Source organism: Etheostoma cragini, chromosome 22 (assembly GCF_013103735.1).
Source record: "Etheostoma cragini isolate CJK2018 chromosome 22, CSU_Ecrag_1.0, whole genome shotgun sequence".
NCBI classification, from domain to species: domain Eukaryota; kingdom Metazoa; phylum Chordata; class Actinopteri; order Perciformes; family Percidae; genus Etheostoma; species Etheostoma cragini.
In genome coordinates this window covers 14,093,912-14,117,112 of record NC_048428.1, presented here as the reverse complement: position 1 = coordinate 14,117,112, position 23,201 = coordinate 14,093,912, and the positions used below count along the sequence as shown (strand labels likewise).

Genomic DNA, 23,201 nt, shown 5'->3' with positions numbered 1-23,201 from the left:
ATGTGATCTTAATACTCTGAATTAACACATTTTCGCAAGTTCTCAGTGAAAACACAAATATGCCTCTAAATCACTTCCTTCCACTTCAGAGTTCCTATACCCTAAATGACGTTTCACCTCAACACAATATCTTTCTCAGGCAACCGTGAAGGGGTTCTTTGATATTCTAAAGCCCAAAAAAATGGCTTGGTGTTTTGTTGTAAAACAGCTATTACCACATACGAGCACTCATTTTTCCAACAAGTTTCAAAAAATAATTTAAAGGAATAGTTGTAAAAATTGTACAATTATGCAAGAGAATATTCAAACTGCATCAAACAGTAAACAAACCTCCTTATCTGATCTCGCTTCAGTCATTCAAAGGCACCTATCCATCAAACTGCTGTGCCAGGAATAACTACAACATACCAGTGCATATGGAGACAGAAGAGGCATGACAGATCATTGCTTCTCTGACATTAAAGAATTTCACAGGTAAGATTAAAGACTGGCTTCCTGTGTCCATCTTTTAAAGCTGCTTCTAAAGAGAAGCAATCTGGGGTCAATTTAATGCTTCCTTGCCATTTAACCGGGTACCCAGCAGCCTGTGGAATTAGGGGGGAAAACCACAGGCAGGAAATCCGACCTCGCTGTATTCCATGTGACCGCCTGCTCCGAGAACCCGGGAGCAGCATTCCCCTGATTCATCCTCCAGAAATCGTTGGGGGTGGGGAAGGGTTCCGCCTCAGTTTAGTATTGCCAGTGAGTAGTGAGAAATCTGCTGGTAATCTCTCAAAATGATCTTCAATGCACATGTTTAGGCTTACACAATTTTTATATCCCACTGGTTACTTTCAGGATGAGAACAAGGAGAGAGGACTGGAAAAAGCCATCCATCACATTTCTGGTCAAATTCAGCAACAGCAAAATTCCGACTATCAGAGCAAAAAACTGACATCTGGTGTATGCTCTGGAACAAAAGGTTACTGACAGCTACCATCCGAATATGTCCTAGATTGTGCCAAAGCCAAGTAGTTTGACATATTTCTGATTTATAGCTATAAACCCGCACCTGATCATCTCTATGTGCAGGGGAGAACTTCATATACATACAGCATACAGCCTTCGGGAAGATGTCCCACAGGGGTCTAATTGTTTCCTGGCAGTAAGTGGGGTTCTCCTTCAGAGAATCCGGAGAACTAGAATAGCCTTTGAAGTGACAGGGATGATTGGAGGAGGGCTCAAAGAAAATGCGTAATGAGAAGCAGAGGTGAAACTCACTCCATCCAAAGACCACAGAGACAAATCCCTAAAGGAAATCTCGTGCTGTGAGGGAGTAGCTCCCTTTGATCACACAAAAGTAACAAGGTAACAAAAATGTTCCAACGCCAACTGAAATCCCATTTAGTCAGCCCTTTTCGTAGTCCAAAATGTGTCAATGTGTTTTTTTAAATGTATTTTTCATTGTTTTTAAATTGTTAAACCAAAGAAAGAAGGATGACTTTTGGGGAATATCAGGAAGCTCTTTTTTCATCTCAGTTGGCTGGAGGGGCGTGTCGGTTTCTGTGTTGGAGTGACAACATGTGACAGGCTGCTGAGTGTGTTATGTCATAGAGAATGACAGACAAAGTAAATAAAGTTGCGCCAACAGTGTGTTGATATTGGTATTGAATTGAGTGAGGACCAAACCAGCATCCAACCCGACCGACGAGACATTAGCAGGTATGTTTACATGCTGTTTAAAGGCGCTGTGTGTAAGATTGCAAATAACCAGGATTCAGCAAAACAAAATTAAACATTGACAACTTCTCAGTCCCTCCCCCATTTCTGCTAAAGCCCAAAACAGTACCCTAAGCCCCTCCCCCTAATAGGTGGAATGAACGCATGTGATGAGCAATGATTGACATGCAGTTAGCCAACCCACCCCGGCCCAGATTGGTGCATCTGAACTCTCTTTTTTTTTTTTTGCTTCGTGTAGTCGAACATAGGGTCAGTTTCAGCAAATACGACAGAAAGTTAGTTTTATAAGTCTTACTAACTGCATCTTTAATGTGCAGTAACTGTGTAACTGAGCAGCAAAGTTAATTAGCTATCAAGATTGCAAACTGACAAAAGCAGTGCACTTTCCCCCACTGGAAGTTTGCTTGGTTGCTCATTCAACAAGCTACGGTGCAGGACAAGATGTGTGTTCCTGTTTCAAAGTTTGATAAGAAAGAGTGGCTCTTGTGCATTGTATAGCTGCTTTCTGACTGAGTGATGTCTGCTCTATCTATGATAGAACATTAAATGCTATATGTAAGATTGGACTGGCTGTAGCAGACTAAAAAAAAAAAAAACACTTTCAATCTAATATGCTTTTACTTGTGCGTTTCTTACCAGGAGTTCGTCCATACTGGTCTGGCACTTCTCGAGGTTGATACGTTTGATAGCAACCTTCTCCTTGCGTGGTAAACAGTAGGCTGCTTGAACCACTGCTGTGGCACCACTCCCTAAAATAAATGAGAAAACAACAGATTATATCACATTGATTATAATACTAGAATATATAAATTAGTCATCTCGGCCATTACAAGACAGTCAGTACTGTTGTGGAACCCAACTTTGGCCCATAAAGCCCTTTCATTGAGGTTTATTAACATCCGTAGGCTGTCCGGCCTTCTTTTTTTAAATTGTTGGACCCTTCCCATCCCCTGTCTACACCCTAAAATAATGGCTACTGTAGGATAATAAACCTAACTTACGGTACTTCTAAATCCTCCTAAGTTCAAGGAACTTAGTTCTGCTTTGACAGTTTGATTTGATTTCTCTTTGGCACAGCTTAACTGTCTATCCATCAATTATGAATCAGCTTTCCCAAAGCATGCCTGATGAAGCGGGTCTGATTGGAGACGGTGACTCTGCTAAACGAGACTTCCCCAGGAGGCTTCAGTAAGAGGTTTATACTACAGAGGACCAAAGCGTTGTAATTATGCTGTTTTTGAATTTAAAGATCTTGTATATTGAAAACTGGCAATTATTCTTTACAGCAATCCGCCAGCTCTAAAACCAGGACTCAAGGATCCAAAAGGTCACATACAAGTAATAAAATAAAAGGACAAATACAAATGTATGCAACGCACTCATTGCAACTGAAAAATACTACTGATCAATACTTTTTCATGTCTATTTTATAAACTTTTTTTTTAAGGTGCCCATATTATTCTCATTTTCAGGTACATATTTGTATTTTGAGTTTGTACCAGAATAGGTTTACATGGCTTCATTTTCATAAAGCACCATATTTTTGTTATACTGCACATTGGAGCAGATCTTCTTTTCTCCCTGTGTGTTTTGGTTTCTGTTTTAGCTACAAGTGAGACATCTCCCTTCTACACTATATTCGTTGGGAGTCGCACATGCACACAGATAAATCTTTCTACGACTTTGGTCAGTGCAAGGCAGGATTAGCTGGGAGACTTCTAAACGAGGGCCGCTTGTGGAATACCTGCAGAACAGGGACATTGAAGTAGTTCTTTTGTAGAACTTTTTTGTTAACTACTGTGTGTTGTAGCAGTGTTTTGCCATTGAGAACGAGCTAGCATGTTAGCGCTAGCATGCTACAGGTAGCCACCTTGTTGCGGCTAGAAACGAAGAAAGCCATGCAGATTTTGATCAGCTTACCCAGAGACTGAAATCAGAGGACATTCAGAAACCCGTATCTCAGTCAAAACAGCATGGCTAGTTTTTTTTCCAAGTTTGTATGCGTGTGGAAGAAGGGCTGGGAGATATAGAGAAAATCCAATACTCCTTACCAAAAACCTTGATATCGATATTGCAACAATACTGTTGGGTTGACTAGTGGTGCTTTAACAAAATGTTATTTACACCATGAGATTTTTGATAAATATTCTCCAGAAATGGTTCTTAGTGGGTAAAACAGAAGAACAGCTGATGTATTGCCCAGTCCTGTGTGGAAACACCAGAGACACAAAATAACACCCCAAATCCCAGAAAAAGTGATAAATTTTCATAATATGGGCACTTTAAGACCTGGACACTTTAAATCCGTATTGGATCTAGCGATAGACTGATTTTATCGGCCGACCGATATATCAAGAGCCTGGGTCTGTCCGAGGTTTCTTCCTAAAAATGGGAGTTTTTCCTTGCCACTGTCGCACTGTTGCTTGCTCTGGAGGGAACTACTAGAACTGATGGGTCCTTGTAAATTATGTGGTCTAGAGTGGTCAAAACCTACTCTATCTGTAAAGTGTCTTGAGAGAACTCTTGTTATGAATTGATAGCATTATATAAAATTGAATTGAAGTGGATATTGGGCCGATACTTGTGTTTTTAAGTGTAATGGTATTGGCCAATATGCGCTCACCGCTTTCCCCCGCATTATTTACTGGCAGGTGTCCACAGGCAGCTCTGTGTTGCTTGAGATGCTGCAATTCACGTGCAGACCATGCACAGCCCCCCCACCACTAGCACCATGGCAGTCTTAAATTACAAATCAAGCACTTTATTTCAATGGCTACTTTTCAGGTTTATTGTTTTCTTAAATTATTTAAATGTGGTGACAAAGGACATTTGGTGATGACCTGATTGTATCTATCTACTAATATGTCAGCAAGCAATGCATCATCAAGGCTGTGTTGTAGATGTTGATGAAAACCTTTTACCCATGCACAGATAACCATATGCAGTACACCCATCCACATGATGCACATTGCACACATAATTTGTGTGTTATGAATGTAAGATGATTGCAGAAGTGACACTGATCTTTATTTTTGTTTAATATTTTTAAAGAAATGGCGAAGCAGATTCCGAAAACAAATCCATTGTGGCGGAGTTTACATTTTTAGGATTTAAATTGAGGGAGCAAAAGCAGTATTGGCTCAAGCAGAAAATTGGCAGACGAATTAGTCATCGGTCAATCCCTAATTGGATCATCACATCAACGGGGAAGTCTAACCACCGCAAATACTTTTTTGATTAAATCTTAAATCCTAACAGTGGGCTAATCTTTTTTTTTGAATGATGTGTGATTGTCAGAGCAAAAGCTTTATTATCCTCGCCAGGAGAGGTACGCCTGCTGTTCCTTCTTTGTGTAAGGTCCCTTCACTGCCCCTTCACACAAACACACACACACACACACACACACACACACACACACACACACACACACACACACACACACACACACACACACACACACACACACACATGCACGCACGCAAGCTCCCACCGAGCTGAGTAATGCTGGGAGCCCATTGTCCTCTGGCAACAGGCTTCGGTGAGACAGCCCGCCATCCAGTAAGCTTTTCCTAACCTCCTGTGCCCTCTTTTTTTAGCTATGCCCAAATACTAACAAAGTTCCCATTGTTTGGAGTTTTCATTGAGCCAGTGTAGTACAGAGGTTTAAAAAGGGCTATATTAAAGAAAAATAAATTATTTTAATTAAGAAGTAAAGCCTTCCCTGGAGATGTGACCGATTTTTATTTAACTGTTTTCATTCAAGATAATGACTTCAGGCTATATGAGAGAAGCAGAGAACAAAAAAGCATAACAAATTCAATATAGTTGAGGCTGAAATTAACTACAAACTCTCGATCTCTAAAATAATCCAATAAAATTGCAATTTCCTTGTAATTTCCTGTGACGGTCACTTTAAATCACCACGAGCTGTACACTGTGTGTGCAAGCCTGCATCCTACAGCTGCAGTGGTGCAATCTATTGACTGGCAACCTCTCATGATGTGTCGTTGGCCTTGCTCAACTCTCCAGCGTCCAAGTGATCGCAGATCACACCACCATTGCTCAAAACTAAGGGGCTGAACAGAGCTGTAAATATATCCTCCAGCCCCTCTCCACCACCTCCACCAATACCAAACCAACCTCTGGAGGCTGGCCAGTGATGGGCAGCACAGCCCTAGCTGGACCACAGGGGCCAGTTGCCCTGCGCACATTGGAGTGTAAATTCCTCCACACAAATAAACAGTCAGTCGTCAGGGGTGGCTGGACAAGCTGGAGAGCATAACTGCTTGTGTGCGTGTCTGTGGGGGTGTGGGTGTTGCACCTATGCTTGCAAGCCAATTAGATTGAAGAAGCCCACTCTACCAGCCAGTCAGGAAGATGAGTTAATACATTTGACTGATGCTCTTTAAGAAGTAGCTATTTGCTACTACGAAGCTTAGCAAAAGGTCTTTCAGCCTGGAGTAGTCATGTCTCTACTATTGTGTCCAGTTACATGATTGTTAAATACTTCACAAGGTCTTTGAGGTTTTAACCAAAGCTGTAACTTGAGTAATTATGCTATGATGCACATAAGTGGGTCTTATCCCATAAAATAAGCCACACATTATCACAGCTCTGGCATTCTCACAGACATCACCCTCACCGCCCTCTCCATCCGAATGGAAGGAAGCACACTAAAGAGTCATCCTCACAAAAAGGAAAGTACTACATTAGTAGGCCAACATCTAATCTGTTCTGGCACAGATATAAAGGCTGCATATCAAGCAGTAGGTGTATTTCTTTCCATGTTTTGTGAATTACTTAATAAATGAACAGATCACAAACAAAACAGCAGTCAGTTTTTTACAAATACAGATGGAAAACGACTTAAAAGTTCTGTTGATATTTTTCCGAGGCATAGCAACAGCATTTAACTTGTTTTGGAAGTAGATGCCTTAATCAAATCTATGTATTAAGTTACCACATTAGGTGAAATCAAATGAAGATGATCCAGCTGTCAGATGAATGTGGTGTGTTGACATAGCTGAACTTTTCCCCCCCCCCCACATCAATTTCACTTTCAGATAACTAAGTAAACAGCCCTCAAGAAAAATATCACTAAGCTAACTGAAATATGCAGCTGTTTTTATTTCCTCGGGTGTGTCAGAAACAAAACAAAAAGCATGTCAGCACATACACTGCAGATAACTTCTTTTTGTTTCCAGTAATTAACATTATCCTAGCAATTCAGCAATCAAGAGCTAGAACTGATCCCAAACGTTTTCTTACATAATATATATGGATAAGAGTTTTAGAAATATCAAGACCTCAATTCACCGTTCCATTCTTATTATACATTTTGCTGCAAGTTTAAGTTCAGCTCTGTAATTTGTGTTTAAATGTCACTTTGTTTGGATTTTCATCTTTTCACAACTTTTGCTTGTTTTTACTTGATAGATGTAAATGTCTAATTTTGAATTTAAATAACTGCAGAGCCCGCCTCCTGTGTGGGAAACATAGACAAAACAATCATGATCTTTTAAAAAGCAGCCAATGTTTTCTGTAAGCATTTTACCTCAAAACTCATCAAGCTTTGCATGGAAAGCCTTAGTTATGAGTGTTATACTTTAGCCTGGCAATGTGTGAATGGGACAGTCAAGAGTTTTTTTTTTTTCTTCACAATGAAGTTAACTGTTCAACCCTAAACTCAGTGAAGGCTTGCCATTAACCTGTAAGTTGACACGTTTGCTCTTTAAGGAGTTGACATCCAAGTATGGAATGTTTGCAGTCCTTCTATATTGTGGTGCACCTCTATGAAGTCTATTAAATAAGCAAGATAGCAAAACACAAAAGGATAGTCAACAGAATAATAAGCTTACTTAGGACAAAAGCATTATACTTAATTAAAATAATTAAAAGTGGCTCAAAGACCATTATAATACTTAGAGGCTATTTAAATCTCAGGGTTCATTAAAGAGCTGCAGACTCCATGTAGATTCCAAATAAAATTGTACGCCACATGAAAAGGTAAAAATACTTGACTAGGTAAAGTCGGGTTCATTGTTTTTGACCGCAAAAAAGTACATAGTGCCCAGCACAATCATATCTTATCAGATAAGTTGTGTTTAAATTAGCTTGATGTTGAAGGTCACCGGCAGAGTGGCAGCAGCTCCCAGTTTGTCTCTCCTGCCCTGTCATCCTTTCCTCTGCACACCTGGCCAATATTCCACACATTATTTAAAAAAGGTACAAAAAGAAATATTACACACGACTTGAAATCTCACCAGTAGCCTCTGCCTTAGTGTGCATTCCTCCAATATCCCAGGATGCAATGTTTAAAAAATTAATCTGACCTACATTTAGAGGTGGACATTGAATTCGAGAAGTGGTGGCCTAGGCGGTGCTTGCAATTGCGCTAAGTTTGCTGGAGAACATAACTGGAGATTAAACCATCGGAGGGCCAGGACAAGTAACAGGGAGGTAAACATGGTTGCCGGTGGATACAAACAGTGGGAGCAGAAAGTTTCCAGTCTACAGTTGCCAACGCGAATGATCCAATGTCTGATCCAGAATGAGAAAGCAAGCTGTACTTTGTTTTTCTTCCTATGGGCTCTGTCCAGTATGATCCAACGCTCAGTACGGTCAAATGAGTGGGTGTGAACCATGTAATAACAAGTCCTCTTTCACTGGGGAAGTTACCAAACAACAGCTCTGCTGGGTATGCTACATGGCCATCCTCAAAACGCCAACCTTCCAGCTGAGGAGAAGAGCTGTAGGCAACATCACGCAGTATCTCCCCAACAGTTAATGTTAGAGTGGGGAGCAGAGGTGGGTTTAGGTCTGGGGGTCTGTTGTATTAGTTTAGCTCATCTAGTGGCTATTAGGGCTTTAGGCTTTTGTGACTCTATGTGGATTCCTTGCACTGAGATTGTGCTTGGAAAACAAGAAGGTCTCATTGCTCTAGTTACAATTTTCTACAAGTGTGCATGAGCTGCACTGTACGTTCTGGTGGGACGTATAGGACGTTGCGATCTGGACGCTTATCCTTTTTTGCTGCTTGATAGAAAACTATACTTTCACTGTTCTCCTTTTAAATGATTATTACCGGCCAACCCTTCCCCTTTAAGTGTGTTTGTGACGTTAGTCCGACAGGTGTCACGTGTGTAGAGAAGTACTGTAGCCAGCAGCTGCCACTGACACAGTGATGTGCATAGTTTTGATGGGTATTCAGTGAAGCTACAGTAGACACTGTTTTATGTTTGCGCACACACACACACACACACACACACACACACACACACACACACACACACACACACACACACACACACACAAGTAGTTGAACTATTTTGCAAGTTCTCCCACTTAGAAATCATGGAGGGGTCTGAAATTGTCATCGTAGGTGCTTATCCACTGTGAAAGATATATTTTTTTTTTAAATCCAGAAATCACAATGTATGATTTTTTATATTTTGTTTATATTTTTTTATTGTCTTTTCAGGTCATTGACCAGCTCCTCCCGTGTAGTTCTGGGCTGATTTCTCACCTTTCTTAGGACCACTGAGACCCCACAAGGTGAGATCTTGCATGGAGCCCTAGTCCGAGGGGGATTGACAGTCATGTTTAACTTCTTCCATTTTCTAATGATTGCTCCAACAGTGGACCTTTTATCACCAAGATGCTTGGCAATTTCCCCGTAGCCCTTTCCAGCCTTGTGGAGGTGTACAATTTTGTCTCTAGTGTCTTTGGACAGCTCTTTGGTCTTGGCCATGTTAGTAGTTGGATTCTTACCAATTGTATGGGGTGGACAGGTGTCTTTATGCAGCTAACGACCTCAAACAGGTGCATCTAATTTAGGATAATAAATGGAGTGGAGGTGGACATTTTGAAGGCAGACTAACAGGTCTTTGAGGGTCAGAACTGTAGCTGATAGACAGGTGTTCAAATAAGTATTTGCAGCTGTATCATACAAATAAATAATTAAAAAATCATACATTGTGATTTCTGAATTATTTTTTTTGATCATGTCTCTCACAGTGAATATGCACCTACGGTGACAATTTCAGACCCCTCAATGATTTCTAAGTGGGAGAACTTGCATAATAGCAGGGTGTTCAAATACTTATTTTCCTTACTGTATGTATATATATATATATATATATATATAGCATATATATAGCAGGAGAAAAAATATCGCAATGTCAGAATTTTCCAATATCGTGCAGGGCTACTCTAAACTGCATTTGTGTTAAACCCCCCCCCCCCCTTCTCCCCAAATACACACTCCAAAACACCATCACAGCCCACTCGCCTCGAGAATATGCCATCCAAACATAAACCCACATTACTGACTTATAGATAATAGGGCTGGGTGTTGTTCAGAAACTTTCAGTACCCGTACCGATACCGTGCTTTTGACTCTAGTTCCTTAACAATGCTTTTTTTCCTCAATACCACTTTAATAAAGCCAAAACAAATTACAACATTGCACATTATGGCACAAATCTTTGTATTTATTAATTAGAATCTCTATGACGTTTAACGTTAGACAGCCAATCACAAACATTATTAGATTCTGGTAGAAGCATGCTGTATGCTTATTGGCTCACTGATGATTTAATCCTAAAATAAAATTTTTAAAAAAAAAAAAAAGGTATTAAAATTGGGTATTGAATGACAAGGCATTTTTTCAATACTCGATACTTTAGAGGCAATTCGGTCGGTGCCTAAAACGTATTGTATTGCGTACCCAGCCCTATGTCTTAGAAATATGGGTAATCAAGCAATGACTGTCTGAGAGGGCAGAGAGAGAGAAAACTCAACATACTGTTGTAATAGAACAGAAGCAGATGCCAAACTTATGTTCACGAGCAGCCTGGGAACACAGCCTCTCACAGTGGGTTCTGCTGATTTAGATAATATAAAAAGAATCTATAGGAAGTCTGACTCTTTCAGATTTAACAACTTTTAATAAGCTTCCGAGGGGAAGAAACAAGGCTTACTGCACAATTCCTTTCCAAAGCATAGATGATAATCATGTTCTTTTGCCCTAAGCATGCTGCAGACTTATGCTAAGAATTTGTGTCACTAACTGTGTAGGAACATGCAACACAACTGGTTTCTCTACAAGAGGGGCATTATCTGTGTCCATGCCAAATTGCAGGGCGTTATCTTGTGGGGTGCCTCAAATCCCACTTTCCAAGAAACTGAGAATTTAGAAATAGGTAAAAGTATACAAAAAGGTTAATTTATTGCCTGCAGAATGTGCCTTCTATAACCAGACAGATTCCCTGTACAGGAAGCACGCACCACTAAGGTAAACTAAACCAAAGGCACAAACTCACTGATTTGCGAGGACAATACTTTGCTTATGTGCAAGACACTCCTTTTTATTCTCCTTTTTCCTCCTAAACAAAGTCAGCCAAAGGTAGGACAGGGTCAGTACTTGTGGGGTGGTACATTTTAGAACTTCAAAAGTAAAAGATGTTATTTCGCAGGACAGCAAACCCCTAAGCCATCCTCAGGACTTACCCGGGCTTGACGCTGCACAGAAAAGGTGTAATACACTTCTATGGCCACATTTCTGCCAGTGTGACTGTCACACTAAAAAAAAATGTGGCCATACATACAAAGCAATTATTGTGTTAAAAAAAGAAAACCTTATAGACTAATATTAGCCTGAACACTTTTAAAATGTGTGTATGTTTAATGTTGACTGGTTTACTCAAGTATTATTTATTTGATGTTAACCCAACAACTGATGAAATTAGCTTTCCCATTTTCTGTGAGGGACATGGTAAGGAGCCCTCTAATACTGATTAATCCTCTCCAAAGAGCTGTGGCATTACTGGACTAATTCAAGCAGTAAATTGCCCAAAACAATACCCTACTCCGGGAAGGACCATGAAGTTTAATCTCTGGACTCTGCATTGGCAACACGAGTGTTTTGGAAAAAAGTTCTGTTCTTGAATATCCAGTGTACTTTAATTGGGAATGGGCGTGACACTGAAACACACACACACACACACACACACACACACACACACAATTTGACGTAGCATATTCTTAACACTGAGTGTTAAGTTTTAGTAATGACAACAACAAAACAAGGGAAATATAAGAGTGTTAGATTAAAAAGTAACTTATAAACTATTATAGATGTAATAATCCAAATATAATTAATTGAACTATGAAGACTTTTGTAAAAATAAAAAAAAGTCATGATAATTTAAATGTATACATCTGAAAACAAATTCACAGACCCGGAGCATAACGGACGGTCCTTGGACCCCACGTTGAGAATCACTGATCTACAGTAACGTTACATGGCTGACATGCTTTGCTTTAGCAAATCAAAAGAGAACTTCGAGACTGTTATTTGTTGCTAATGTCACGTTCAGTTGAATATACCAACACTGACAAATTGAAATTACATATAGTTACAATTCTTATGATTTCATAGATACCCGCTCTATCCAGAATGTAAGACATTTTAAGCTAGCTGTTTACATTAAAAACAGATTGTTCAATGAAAGCGGTTCTTTTCTAGCAAATAGTCAGTGCCTGACTAGACAGCAACGTTACCGTTGAAACGCTCGTTTACGATTTCGGCATAGCTCCAGTGGACGGGGTAAATTACCCGCTCTCACTGGAAACACTTCACTGACTACAAGTCACAACACCGCCCGGGTACGACTGCCAAGTTGCCAAACGTGATGAACTTAACCTAGCTCTGGAGAAAGAAGATGCCTTGTTTCACACTTGGAAGATATTAGCTAGAGCTTAGCTATGTCAACTGTGATAAGCAGACATTATAGGACTGCCGGTTAAAACAGACGTTAAGCTAACAAGCTAAGGATCACATACATACCAATCACCTCTTGTAGCTCATAATCATCTTTGTTGATGGACCAGGTTTGGGAGCTCAGGTCCTCCGACATGGCTGAGGAGTCTGCTGAGGCCGTGCTATCTGTAGAAAGATGGTGAATGCAAAGACTGCGCGTAAAAACAAGTCAAAGTAATCCAAACTGGACCAACAAGGGCGACACTTCACCTTCTTTGCGAATCCTGCAGCACTCCTGTCATTCCCAAAGTTTGACACGAGCGTAGCAGCCCCGCCTACCGCATTCTTACTGAGCAAATGTGGACCACCCTGGCGGACATATTGAGTGTGGGACGTGCTCCTGAATCCACTTTAGTCAGTAAAGAGACAATTATTATTGGCGCTAGCTGAGCTAGACAGTGTCATACAAAAAGCAGCTGTTTAAAACGTTAGCTACACAACGCCTTTAACTGTATACATAATTATGTGTCTTTATTTACTAATTACATACACAAAGAGTGTTTAAATATTGGTTAAAACATGCCCAAAAGCCGATCAAGCCTTTGTGTTCTACCGCCACACTTTTAATGGCGGGCAGATGAACAGTGAGTATTCATGCCCAGAGGTAGTCCTTGCAGGCATTCGTTCTTCTCATACAGAAAACAAAACGGATATGTTTTGCACAGATTTTCACATCGCACTCACAGCCCTTCCTCACCCAGAAAAACATAATTGCTTGAGCACGTTTAAGTGTTGAATTGGCTAGTAATGTTTCACCTGACAGGCTATACTCAGGTCAAGATACATTTCTTAAACAAAGTGTGTGAGTAGAGGCGTGTTGCGCCGGAACACCCTGATCTCTGATTGGACAGTTTCACATACATTGATCTGTGATTGGATGTTCATGCAATAACTGTTAAATTAACTGAGCCAACGTTTTTCTTATAGACACCTCTGTTGGTTAATTTTATAACATGCAGAACTTGCACAATGGCGACACATGCTGTAGAACACCAGAACATGTTGTGCCTTCATGACTACCAATGCTTTTAAAGATAAAAGAAACTGTAGTCAATTTATTTTGAGGAAATATAATTCAGACCATTTATTCGAGGTAAAATAAATTCATTTTATTAAACTGCTCATAAGCAACCATATCAAAAGTACAACGTGTAGAGAAATTCTGGCAACAAATAGAGAAAGTGAGAGAGAAAGGCAGGAGTCAGCAGTCAGTCAAATGTAACAAGTGGAAGAATCACAATATCTCTTCCTCTTGCGCTTCAATCTCATCTAGATACCGACTCGTAAGAGGAAGTGGCCAGCGCAAAAAACATTTTTTTTTCCACAGCAACCCCCAATACGAACACATGCTCCTCGCCAATATAACTTGCATAAATACATAACAGCTGCAGGTACAACTTACGTTATCTTTGAAACATAATTATAGCTGTGTGCAGTGAGAACTTTGCTGATATTTGGTATCCGTCTGCAGCTTGAGTTTCATAATGATGAATGATAAAAATCACTGTCATCTTCATAGGAAACACAAATAGTCATACTACAATTCACACAGTAAATGAGAAGTGTGCAGCAACAGCACACACTTACTTTAACATGGGATTTTTGGTCATTGTTCAACATCCCCGTTGATGAAATTAAAAAATTTAAAAAAATGAACTGCCTGAACCAAAGTTATGGAAGAGAGAGCGCTTTGGCCAGCCGTACCCAAAACCAGGCCTGTGTGGGAGGCCGGGTGTAGTCACATATGGTAAGGAAGCGTAAAATGCTGGGGAACGGTTTTGACATTGACTTGTACTTTACTGGAATAAGTCGTTTATTTCGGGCTCCTGAAACAGCAGAAAAAAAAATCAAAGTTAAGTTACAAGCACGGACAGGCGTATGTCAGAAAAAAGGAAGCGGTTTAACATAGCAACAATATAACTTACCGGGACAGAGGCTGAGAGCAAACTTGGTCTGAAAGTCACAGGCATCGCTTTCAAGGTATTCATCAGAAATCACCACCACCATCCTCTTACACCTGTACAGATAGTCACATATTATAAGAAATATAGAAATTAGGGAGATTTTAGGACAGAGAACTTTAATGTATTGCTCTCAGTTGGCATTCTAGATCTAAATTAAAAATGAAACTGAAATTAGGAAAGTTTAGCTTCCTGTCATGAGTAAAATTTGCATGTCTTTTGTATCTGGGAACTTTCAATTTGTTCTTCACCAGACAAGTGATTGATAGAGCCACTGATAGTAGAATATCATAACTGTCATAAGAAACCTTAAACCTCAAGATTTTCCCTTTTTTCTTTAAAAATTGATAGATTTGAACTTGAAACTGTCTACAAAACCTCATAACTCCACCCCGCTTTCATCTGAAATGCCAGACACAGCAGAGTTGAAGGTAAAAAGTAAATCCATCCATCCATCGGACTACGCTTCGGCTTCCCTGTTTGTTTGCACTGGCCAAATCAACAGAATAGTCCCGGACATAGTTGCAGTGTAAGTATCCCACCTCTTCTCTATGAGTTCACTGGTGATGGTCCAGACACAGGAGCCCGGGAGGACGTCTCTGTCAAACACACACAGCTTCAGTTTGTACTCTGTCTGTTCCAGCTCGCGAATCATCTCATGGACAAACTCAAAGTCGCTCTGGCAGTAGCAGATGAAGGCATCAAACAGCTCAGGGGCACCTGTATTCCAATCAGCGAGATTAAATTCATTATAAAATCACTCAATTTACACACAATAAACTTGGAAAAAAATCATCAGAACTGAGATATATATATAGATATATTTAAATTCCACAGAAGCAAAACATGAGCATAATCAGGAAACCACAAGACTGTGCACTGAGCGGTGCAGTAGTGCAGCATTAGTGAAGTGGGACGTGATTCGGATGAGCTTAGATCAGGACATAGGTTGGACAGAGGTTGGACACAGGTTGGACAGAGGTTGGACACAGGTTGGAGCATTCCTGTGCAATAATCCTGCTATCACTATCACAAGTCTGACTTTAGCTAAATAAATAAATTAAAACATTGGACATTTTGGATATTTTATGTACGGGTAAGTCATCATATTTTATTTCACTTTTTTCTGAATATATCTGTGTGAAAAGTTAATCTGCAAAGAACCTATAACTGCGGTGGTCAGATAAATGTAATGGACTTAAAAATACAAAACTACAACAACCTAGAGCAGACTAGAACTACGGAAGTAAAGTATGAATACCTCAGAATTATTTCTAAGTACAGTCATTTTGTAATGTACTTTTTGTGTCATTTTTGACCACTGTTTCTTATGTCTGACCAGAATGAAAGGTCACAACCTGGAATTGAAAGTACTATTTTACCTTAAAAGGAGCACTACTGTGGCATCAATGCCATACAACTTGCTCTGAGAAGCAATGATTAGTTGCTGAATCATGTAATGCATGCTTTTCTGAAGCAAAGTAATAAATGCTGACAAGAGTTAGACTGCCGTTTGGGTGTGGATTACTTTTTCTTGATGAAAACAAAAATGAAAGCCTGTACAAATACTGACCGTCAGGGTCATCCTCCAGGGTGATCCCAACTCTCTCCGGGGTGCGTGGGAAACAGCTGTCCACCTCAGGGACCTGAAGAGGGGGCTCAGCCTTCTTCCTCAGATTCTCACAATACTTCCTGACATCCTCATCTGGTACACGAAAGACATACATGTGCAAACAACACATAAAGACAATTAGATAGAAATGAACATTACCAGAAATGTATAGAAAAATATAGAAAGTGAACTGGATCATCTGGAATTTATTTTAAGCACAAATTTGTAGCTGAAATGGAATTTTATGTTCAGCACAGGACATCTGAAACGTGTGCATAATACTTTTTGCAATATGGAAATTCAGGCATGTGATTCATTTCCTGAAGTAGGCCGACAGGGACAGAACGGATAAGGAAAATATACTTAGTTATAAATTAGTACGCGGTATGTGTTTGTATTAATGAGATGAGAGAAAAGCGAAATGTAAGTGACACCAACGCACCTATCAAAGGACGGAGGTCCTTCACAATGTCACATCTGTCCACCTCGGAGAGGATGGACAGCAGCTTCCCCACCGTGGCATCGGAGTTGCGAGCGTGCCAGTTCTCCAGGACCGTTTTAGTGGGACTTTGGGACGTCTCGTGGTTCTTTATTTCCAGGTAATTGAAGCCCATGGCCTCTGCAACAGCCATCCAGTCCGCGGCCACTGTGTTCTTGGGGTTCAGGTACAGAGCTAACTTTTTCCTCACAGTCACATTCAGTGCAACGAGAGGAATCGTCATCAAGTCAACTTCGGAATCGACACAAGCCATGTTCGAAAGTTTCCGGAGAGGACAGGTTTTAGGTGAAATACCAAACGGCTTACATTGTGACGGAAGCCAGAGTGATGAGAAGTAGCACACTGCCTGATAACAGAACCAGGAAGTGATGTGGTAAATGCTGCGTGACTGCGTCACACGGGGAGATGCACGCGCACACGCGCGCTCACACACACACTTGTACTGTACTAGCGTGATCGGTTAGTTTGGAGAGAAACTGATTTTCTTTGTGTTGACAAGTGAAGGCTAGCAGCGGCGGGCTTCACATAAATAGTTGGTGGAAAAATACGTGTTTCTGTTCGCTTTTCTTGCCTACACTCCCAACTGTCCCTGAAAGCTTGGCTCTTTCTCCTTTCTTTGATGATATTTAATACAAAACTGAAATCAGGACTCAGTCTAATGAAAAAAGGACAATATCACTGCATTGCATAACAAAATCACACAATAAAAGTACAATTCAATTTGGCATTTTTATTCTGTAACTGCCACAAACAGGCAACCTCTGAACTGGATATCCAAACAGGCAGAAGGATTGAAAGAAAAACAAGTTGCACACAAACATGGGCAGACAGCTTATTCACTGCATCAAAACTGAAAACCCCAGCGGGACTTTCATTGTTGCTTCAGTCTAAGAGGAAACAAGTCCATGAAAGGCGCTTAATGAGGGCCGTTACTCTCAAAAACTGATGTGGAAATCGGACAACTTCAAGAATTCAAGCGTGAGTATTGTCTCAAATTCTAATCGGCCGACTTCCCTAAATCAAAACGACAGTGTGCAACACAGATTTTACAGCAAACAGAAACATTTGCATCATAGGAGCTTCCATCCACACGTTCAGTGTTTTTTTTCAGGAAGATCCCTGGTTTTTGCTTCTGGAGAAGTAGAAATCTATGCCTCTGTCCCGATGTTGTCTGGGAGTCTGAGATGGGCCTTTCTTTCCTCTTGGTGAAGGCCCTGTGCCACTCTGGGGGGGGGGGAGTAAACAGTTAGTTTAATGGTTGAAAGAGAGCGGCGCAACATTGTCTCTTTAATTTAACTATTATTATTACTATAATATAAACTACTTTAATATTATTGTTTGCTAGTGGTAACATAGACAAAAGGATATGAGAGGTATAACAGCAGCAGCACAGAATACAATCCACTTCCTTTTTCTCTAACACCCACCGGTTTCTTGTTAATGTGTCTGCTCCATTCAGGCGCCGTGACGATGGGGGCGGGGTAGGTCTCACCAAGGGACACATGAGCATGTGACAGCGAAGCAGTGCTGAGGGTCCAGGGCGTGTGCACGTCGCCTCCCCGGATCCCCTGCAGCTCAGGCACCCAGAGCCGCACATAGTCACCCTAAAACAGAGGCATGGGTAACCAAAACAATGACTCAACTTGTGACGGAAACTTTTCGATATTACAGCTTTCTTCACATTTTCCTGGTGTCATCACCATCATGTGAAAGCTAACAATGCCACGCACCAAACTAAAAGGGAAATGAAACTACTGTCACAATTTGTGCATCTTCTCAAACATACATTGTTGTCGTAGTCGAGGCCTTGCTTGATCATGTTGAACTTCCTGTTCTCTCTGGGGTCATTTCCTATGCCAGCGCTGTATAACCAGTTGCCATAGTTGCTGCATACATCATGGTCAATCTTTAGAGAAAAATTATATATATATATATATATATATATATATATATATATATATATATATATATATATATATATTAATATTATTATTATAAATAATATGAGGGCAAGGCACTTGTGAGTATTATCATCTATACATAACTATAAAAGGAATCAAGTGCAATATAAGTACTTAAACTAATTATTCCACATCTCAATAATGTGTTACATAATTAATTATGTCCTTAAAAAAAAAATACAGTTTGGCTTTTCAAAAGTTAAAACCGATTTAAAACCTACTTACCAGAAGGTATTCAAACCACTCAGCACCCATCCTCCAATCGAGGCCCAGGTCTTTTGTGAGGAAGCTAGCAACGTTCTGCCGCCCCCTGTTGGACATAAAGCCCGTCATCGCCAACTCTCTCATGTTGGCATCCACGAAGGGCACTCCTGTTTGGCCCTCTGTGGTTACAAATTATTTTTTTTTCAGATACTGATACATATGTTGTACATGCACTTTCAATGCACATCTTTCAAGACACTATTTGATTTTTTTTTTATTAAGGAAAAATGCAATCAAAAAAGGGAAAAATGGAACAAACCTTTCCATGCATTGAAAAGCTTCATGTCCTTTTTCCATGGAACAGATTTGTCCTGAAGTCCTAAGATAAAATTACCATGAGCATTACATTTATTTATAGAGTGTTTAAAAAATCTGTTGCAAGCTTGAGCTCATTTTACCTTTTATTTGAAACAATCTGTTTCCGTACTTGACACCTACAAACTTAAAGTAATCCCTCCACAAAAGTTCAAATATGACCCTAAAAGAAAGCAGTGAAGACAAATTTGTATATGTATGGTTTTGTATCTCACTCAGCAAGGAATTCCTGTCCTTTCTAACTCCAGACTCACCAGTATGTGCTCTGATTGGCTGTTCGCTCCTTCTCATACTGCTGGATCTGATGATAAATATACCTGGGGGAAATACAACCCATCGCCAGCCTGCAGAATGCCAGAGGAGCACAATTATATAGATATATTTCTAAGAAATGGAACATTAAACTCTAGAAAGTAGGCATTCAGCAGAGGAAATAATACAATAACACTTACCAAGGTGAAAATTTAGTGGAATAATCCACACCAGTCAAGCCATTACGGGTCTCCTTGTAAGTTGCAACTGCATCCTACAAAACACACAACATATTGCATCTACAGTACATACTAGAAAAAATATATATAACAGTTTTATGAGCAGCCATTAGTGCCTGTTTGTAATGGAAAATTTACTCACAGTGTCCCAGAAATAGTGTTTGAGTCTGGCCAGAGCTTGACTTTCTCCACCACTGCAGGGAAAGGCTGAGCGAGGATCAGCCAAAGGCTCTAGAGAAATAAGACAAGTAAAGCATTTCAGCATCCGACGGATTTCATACATGATGAACACTCCCTGGTGTGCATTAAGACGCACAGAATCATAAAAGCTTAGATCATATACATGGATCTCGAGCCCGCCTGCTCGCTCACCGGCACTTAATGAGGAAATCTGTGCTCAGCAGTCCGCCTATTGAATTCTGAAAGTAGCAGCAGTGTGGCTTTACTTGATAGAGGCCTTGCACAAAATGAACAATTTGTGCTTCCTTATTGTCAGTAGCATGTACAAAGAAAAGTTAATTTAATGAGTGTATAAAATAAATGTACAGCAATTTGTCTTGGTGATGCAAATTCAAAGAAAAATGGCACAAAAGGGGAAGCACAAGATGTAATGTATGATTCATACAGTTTGAATTAAAGCATTTGGATTGTGCAGATTTCACCTGTCTGTTCCAGGTCTTCTGCTGTAGGAATGGCTCCCACCTCCAGCCCTTGGGGGAGGGGCTTTAACTCCTCGGGGGTTGGGAACAGAGGCCTCACCCTGCTCTGGGTCTCCGCTGCCTTCCTGAACTGAGTGTAAACATCAGGCAGCCTAACAAACCAGGAGGAAATGTTACAAGATATTCTAAAAATCTCTCATAAAATTGACAGAATCAAAACAGGACGTTAAGGCGGACTTGGAGGCTTTGTCCCAGGCAAGCCATATCCTCCTTCACCTGGATATGTGGTGAAATGGAAGATCCTCTCTATGGTACAGTGTAGACCCCCAGCAGGTGTGAACTTTGACCTTCATCTGTGCACAGACATCCTTCACTCTTTTCTCGACATTAAGTTCTTCCGAAGTTACCTGGAACATGAGTACATGAAGGAAAAACTATGAAGTCACGATGTAATGTAAAGTGATAATAACAATAAGAGGGATCCTGTTCAAAACTACCTCTTCGTGGAAAGCCACAGAACTGACAGAGCCCAGCTGCTTGAGGAGTTCAGCAACTATCTCCTCTGGCTTACCCTGTCTCACCACGAGGTTGCTGTCATACACACACACACACACACACACACACACACACACACACACACAAAGAGTCAAAATAAGTCCTAGTCAACACCATGCCAGGCAAGCTGCATCCTGGGTAGAGAGCTAGTAACTTCCCCCTTGCTAAACAGAAAAAAATGATGGGAACAGTGTGTGCAGCACCCACGTTAACATAAACATAACCCTAAGAAGGTGTGTCCTGTTCCCGTTACATCTTTCTTAATTAAATTCTGTGTTTGTGTAACAATAACATGATATATAAGGTCTCAATCACATTTAAACATTGCACACACATTATGAGTCTTTAATGCTATTAGAACGACAGCGCTGAACTGTGGAAAAAATCAGCAAGTTAAAGAAAGCAGTAGAAAACAAATAAATTGAGGTCATACACAGTAAGACAGGTCAAAAAACAGCTGTTTGGCTACCTGCCCTTTTCGAGCAAGGTGTTTCTGAGGTCCTTGATACTCTCCAGTAAGAAGCGCAAGCGGAAAGGACCAGTCTTTGGTAGGTTGTAGTTGTACGTTCCCACATAATGTCTAGGGTCAAAGCAGTACAGTGGGACAATGTACTCTGCATTTCTTTGAGCCCAGTGGAAAATCTGCATGTAGTACAAACCATGGGTTACATCATCATCATCATCATCATCATCATTATCTCTTAGAAAAAGCGATGAATTGATTACAGCAAACACTTAAAAATAGTATATTCGTTACAATGACCAAATTGCTAAACTACTTCTGTGAGTGCACTGCTATCATATAAAGCTAAACCATGCCAGCTATTGTTGAAAGCACATAACCTGACATCTAATTTTACGTTTCAAGGACACCAAAGGTATGCTATTGCATAATCATGTGCAACATTTGGAATGTCCCGTCGTTCATTTTGAAAAAATTAAACCTCAAGTCGTAGCCTGCTAGCTAGCTACATGATGTAACGTTACCCATTTTCCAGTATTGCTGACTTGAGGAGCCTTACAATCACGCTATTCATGGAATTACAAGGTGGGGATAAAAGGCAGGTTCTGTAGAATAATTTGACATATAGTTTGTGCAGTGTTTGTGATTAATTAAAAATATCTGGTCATTAAACTTTGTAGAGGCTTTTATTGTCGAGGATTAAAAGCCGGAAGTAACATTGTTTTTAATGGGTGAAACTAGCTTGATGCTAGTGCCAAACACAATACATAGTATATTATGTAGCTTAAAAACTCAAAATGTTCTCGTTATGACGGTAACAAAGGATATACTACACGTCTGGCACATAACGTGCAACAGGCACGTTTACGTGCAACGTTAGCGTTAAGTTAAACAGTTAGCTACTCCGAAGTAGAAAGACGATGTCAGAGTTAGCTAACATTGACTCATAACAGATTGTCTTACCTCGTTGTCGTGAAGACGCAAGTCGTTTCTTAGTAAGCATATGATTATACGGGAGGTAGACATACTTGTAGTTTTCAATATAGCAGCAATAGTATATAGTATATAGTTGAGTACTGTTTATCGGAGGGCAGCGTCTGTCGGTCGTCAGCGCCTGGCTGCCAGTGTTGTGACGTTCGCGAATGAGTCGTTCTAACAAACGAATCTTTTGGGTGAACCAAAAGATCCGAATCGCTTTTTGAAAAGATCCGTTTTTGCAGGTGGTGCTAAAAATGCTTGTCCGGGGTCAGGAGAGATTGTCTTGTCAAAGCCTTGAATAAATCTTCTTGAAGCACAGCTTCACCTATACCAGCCACCATGATGAGTGAATCAGAAAGAGATCTTGTGTAGGTAACAGTGGCTTAGAAAGGTAACAGTGCAGGTGTAGGTACAGGTAACAGTGGCTTATAAAAGTCCCAGCAATGGGATCTTTTCATTTGCTCCACCACAGAGAATTTGATTTTCTACTATGAGGGGGCTATGGCAGACGTGTTGGTTGTACAAAGTATCTGGTATCAAGGTGATTAAGCAGCCAGTATCCACATTTAGGACACAGTCTGCAGCTTTTTATGAAGCAATTTCAATTTCAGTATGCAATTTGCATAAATTAACCCCCCAAAGGTCGGCCAGTACAACAGCAGAAAAACCTGCAAATGTGTCCAAAGACTTTTTAAGTTGGTTGCGATCAGTAAATATTTTTTATTAGCTTTGAACAAGTCTACCCACCATGACCCAACTCAACTACCTTGAGGAAGAACACTGCAGAGCCACAACAGTGCATTACATATTCGTCATGGAGGAATAAGAGTCCGTATTCTTTACAGAAGTGCCAAAATGAAGATTTCATATAAACAGATCACTAAATATAATCTTAATAAAGC

General features: G+C 40.3%; 3 protein-coding genes across 4 annotated transcripts in view; all 3 read right to left on the bottom strand.

Moving 5' to 3' along the window:
- Positions 1 to 13,009, bottom strand: part of oxsr1b (oxidative stress responsive kinase 1b) — a 44,089-nt gene extending 31,080 nt beyond the window's left edge. Inside the window, exons 1-2 of one of the 2 annotated variants that reach the window (XM_034861665.1) lie at positions 12,569 to 13,009; positions 2,356 to 2,468 (exon numbers count right to left, since the gene is read on the bottom strand). In XM_034861665.1, coding sequence (XP_034717556.1) covers positions 2,356 to 2,468; positions 12,569 to 12,638 — 183 coding nt within the window. In that variant the 5' untranslated portion in view covers positions 12,639 to 13,009. The remainder of the gene's footprint in view (positions 1 to 2,355; positions 2,469 to 12,568) is intronic. The other variant, XM_034861664.1, reaches the window with a different exon arrangement.
- Positions 13,010 to 13,624: 615 nt separating this feature from the next.
- Positions 13,625 to 16,959, bottom strand: myd88 (MYD88 innate immune signal transduction adaptor). The gene is made up of 5 exons (XM_034861677.1): positions 16,557 to 16,959; positions 16,076 to 16,207; positions 15,045 to 15,222; positions 14,467 to 14,558; positions 13,625 to 14,367 (listed from the first exon to the last, which is right to left on the bottom strand). Exons 1-5 carry the CDS (start codon positions 16,864 to 16,866, stop codon positions 14,213 to 14,215), a joined length of 867 nt encoding a protein of 288 aa, XP_034717568.1. The 5' UTR covers positions 16,867 to 16,959; the 3' UTR covers positions 13,625 to 14,212.
- A 364-nt stretch (positions 16,960 to 17,323) lies between these two features.
- cry-dash (cryptochrome DASH) lies at positions 17,324 to 22,568 on the bottom strand. The gene is made up of 14 exons (XM_034861670.1): positions 22,285 to 22,568; positions 21,328 to 21,500; positions 20,801 to 20,894; positions 20,580 to 20,710; positions 20,307 to 20,455; positions 19,787 to 19,875; positions 19,606 to 19,679; positions 19,408 to 19,497; positions 19,237 to 19,316; positions 19,098 to 19,157; positions 18,800 to 18,957; positions 18,400 to 18,519; positions 18,041 to 18,217; positions 17,324 to 17,837 (listed from the first exon to the last, which is right to left on the bottom strand). The coding sequence occupies exons 1-14, from the start codon at positions 22,345 to 22,347 to the stop codon at positions 17,721 to 17,723; spliced, it is 1,575 nt and encodes a 524-aa protein (XP_034717561.1). The 5' UTR covers positions 22,348 to 22,568; the 3' UTR covers positions 17,324 to 17,720.
- Between the last annotated feature and the right edge of the window lie 633 nt (positions 22,569 to 23,201).

Excerpts from the sequence above, each read along its gene's own strand:
- myd88 (XM_034861677.1), bottom strand. The coding sequence starts at position 16,866 with ATGGCTTGTGTCGATTCCGAAGTTGACTTGATGACGATTCCTCTCGTT. Across the intron at positions 15,223-16,075 it reads CCTGGAGGATGACCCTGACG|GTGCCCCTGAGCTGTTTGAT; the intron begins GTCAGTATTTGT and ends ATTGGAATACAG. Across the intron at positions 14,368-14,466 it reads TGCTCTCAGCCTCTGTCCCG|GAGCCCGAAATAAACGACTT; the intron begins GTAAGTTATATT and ends CTGCTGTTTCAG.
- cry-dash (XM_034861670.1), bottom strand. The coding sequence starts at position 22,347 with ATGTCTACCTCCCGTATAATCATATGCTTACTAAGAAACGACTTGCGT. Across the intron at positions 19,680-19,786 it reads AACACTATTTCTGGGACACT|GATGCAGTTGCAACTTACAA; the intron begins GTGAGTAAATTT and ends TGTGTTTTGTAG. Across the intron at positions 18,958-19,097 it reads GCTTTTCAATGCATGGAAAG|AGGGCCAAACAGGAGTGCCC; the intron begins GTTTGTTCCATT and ends TTGTAACCACAG.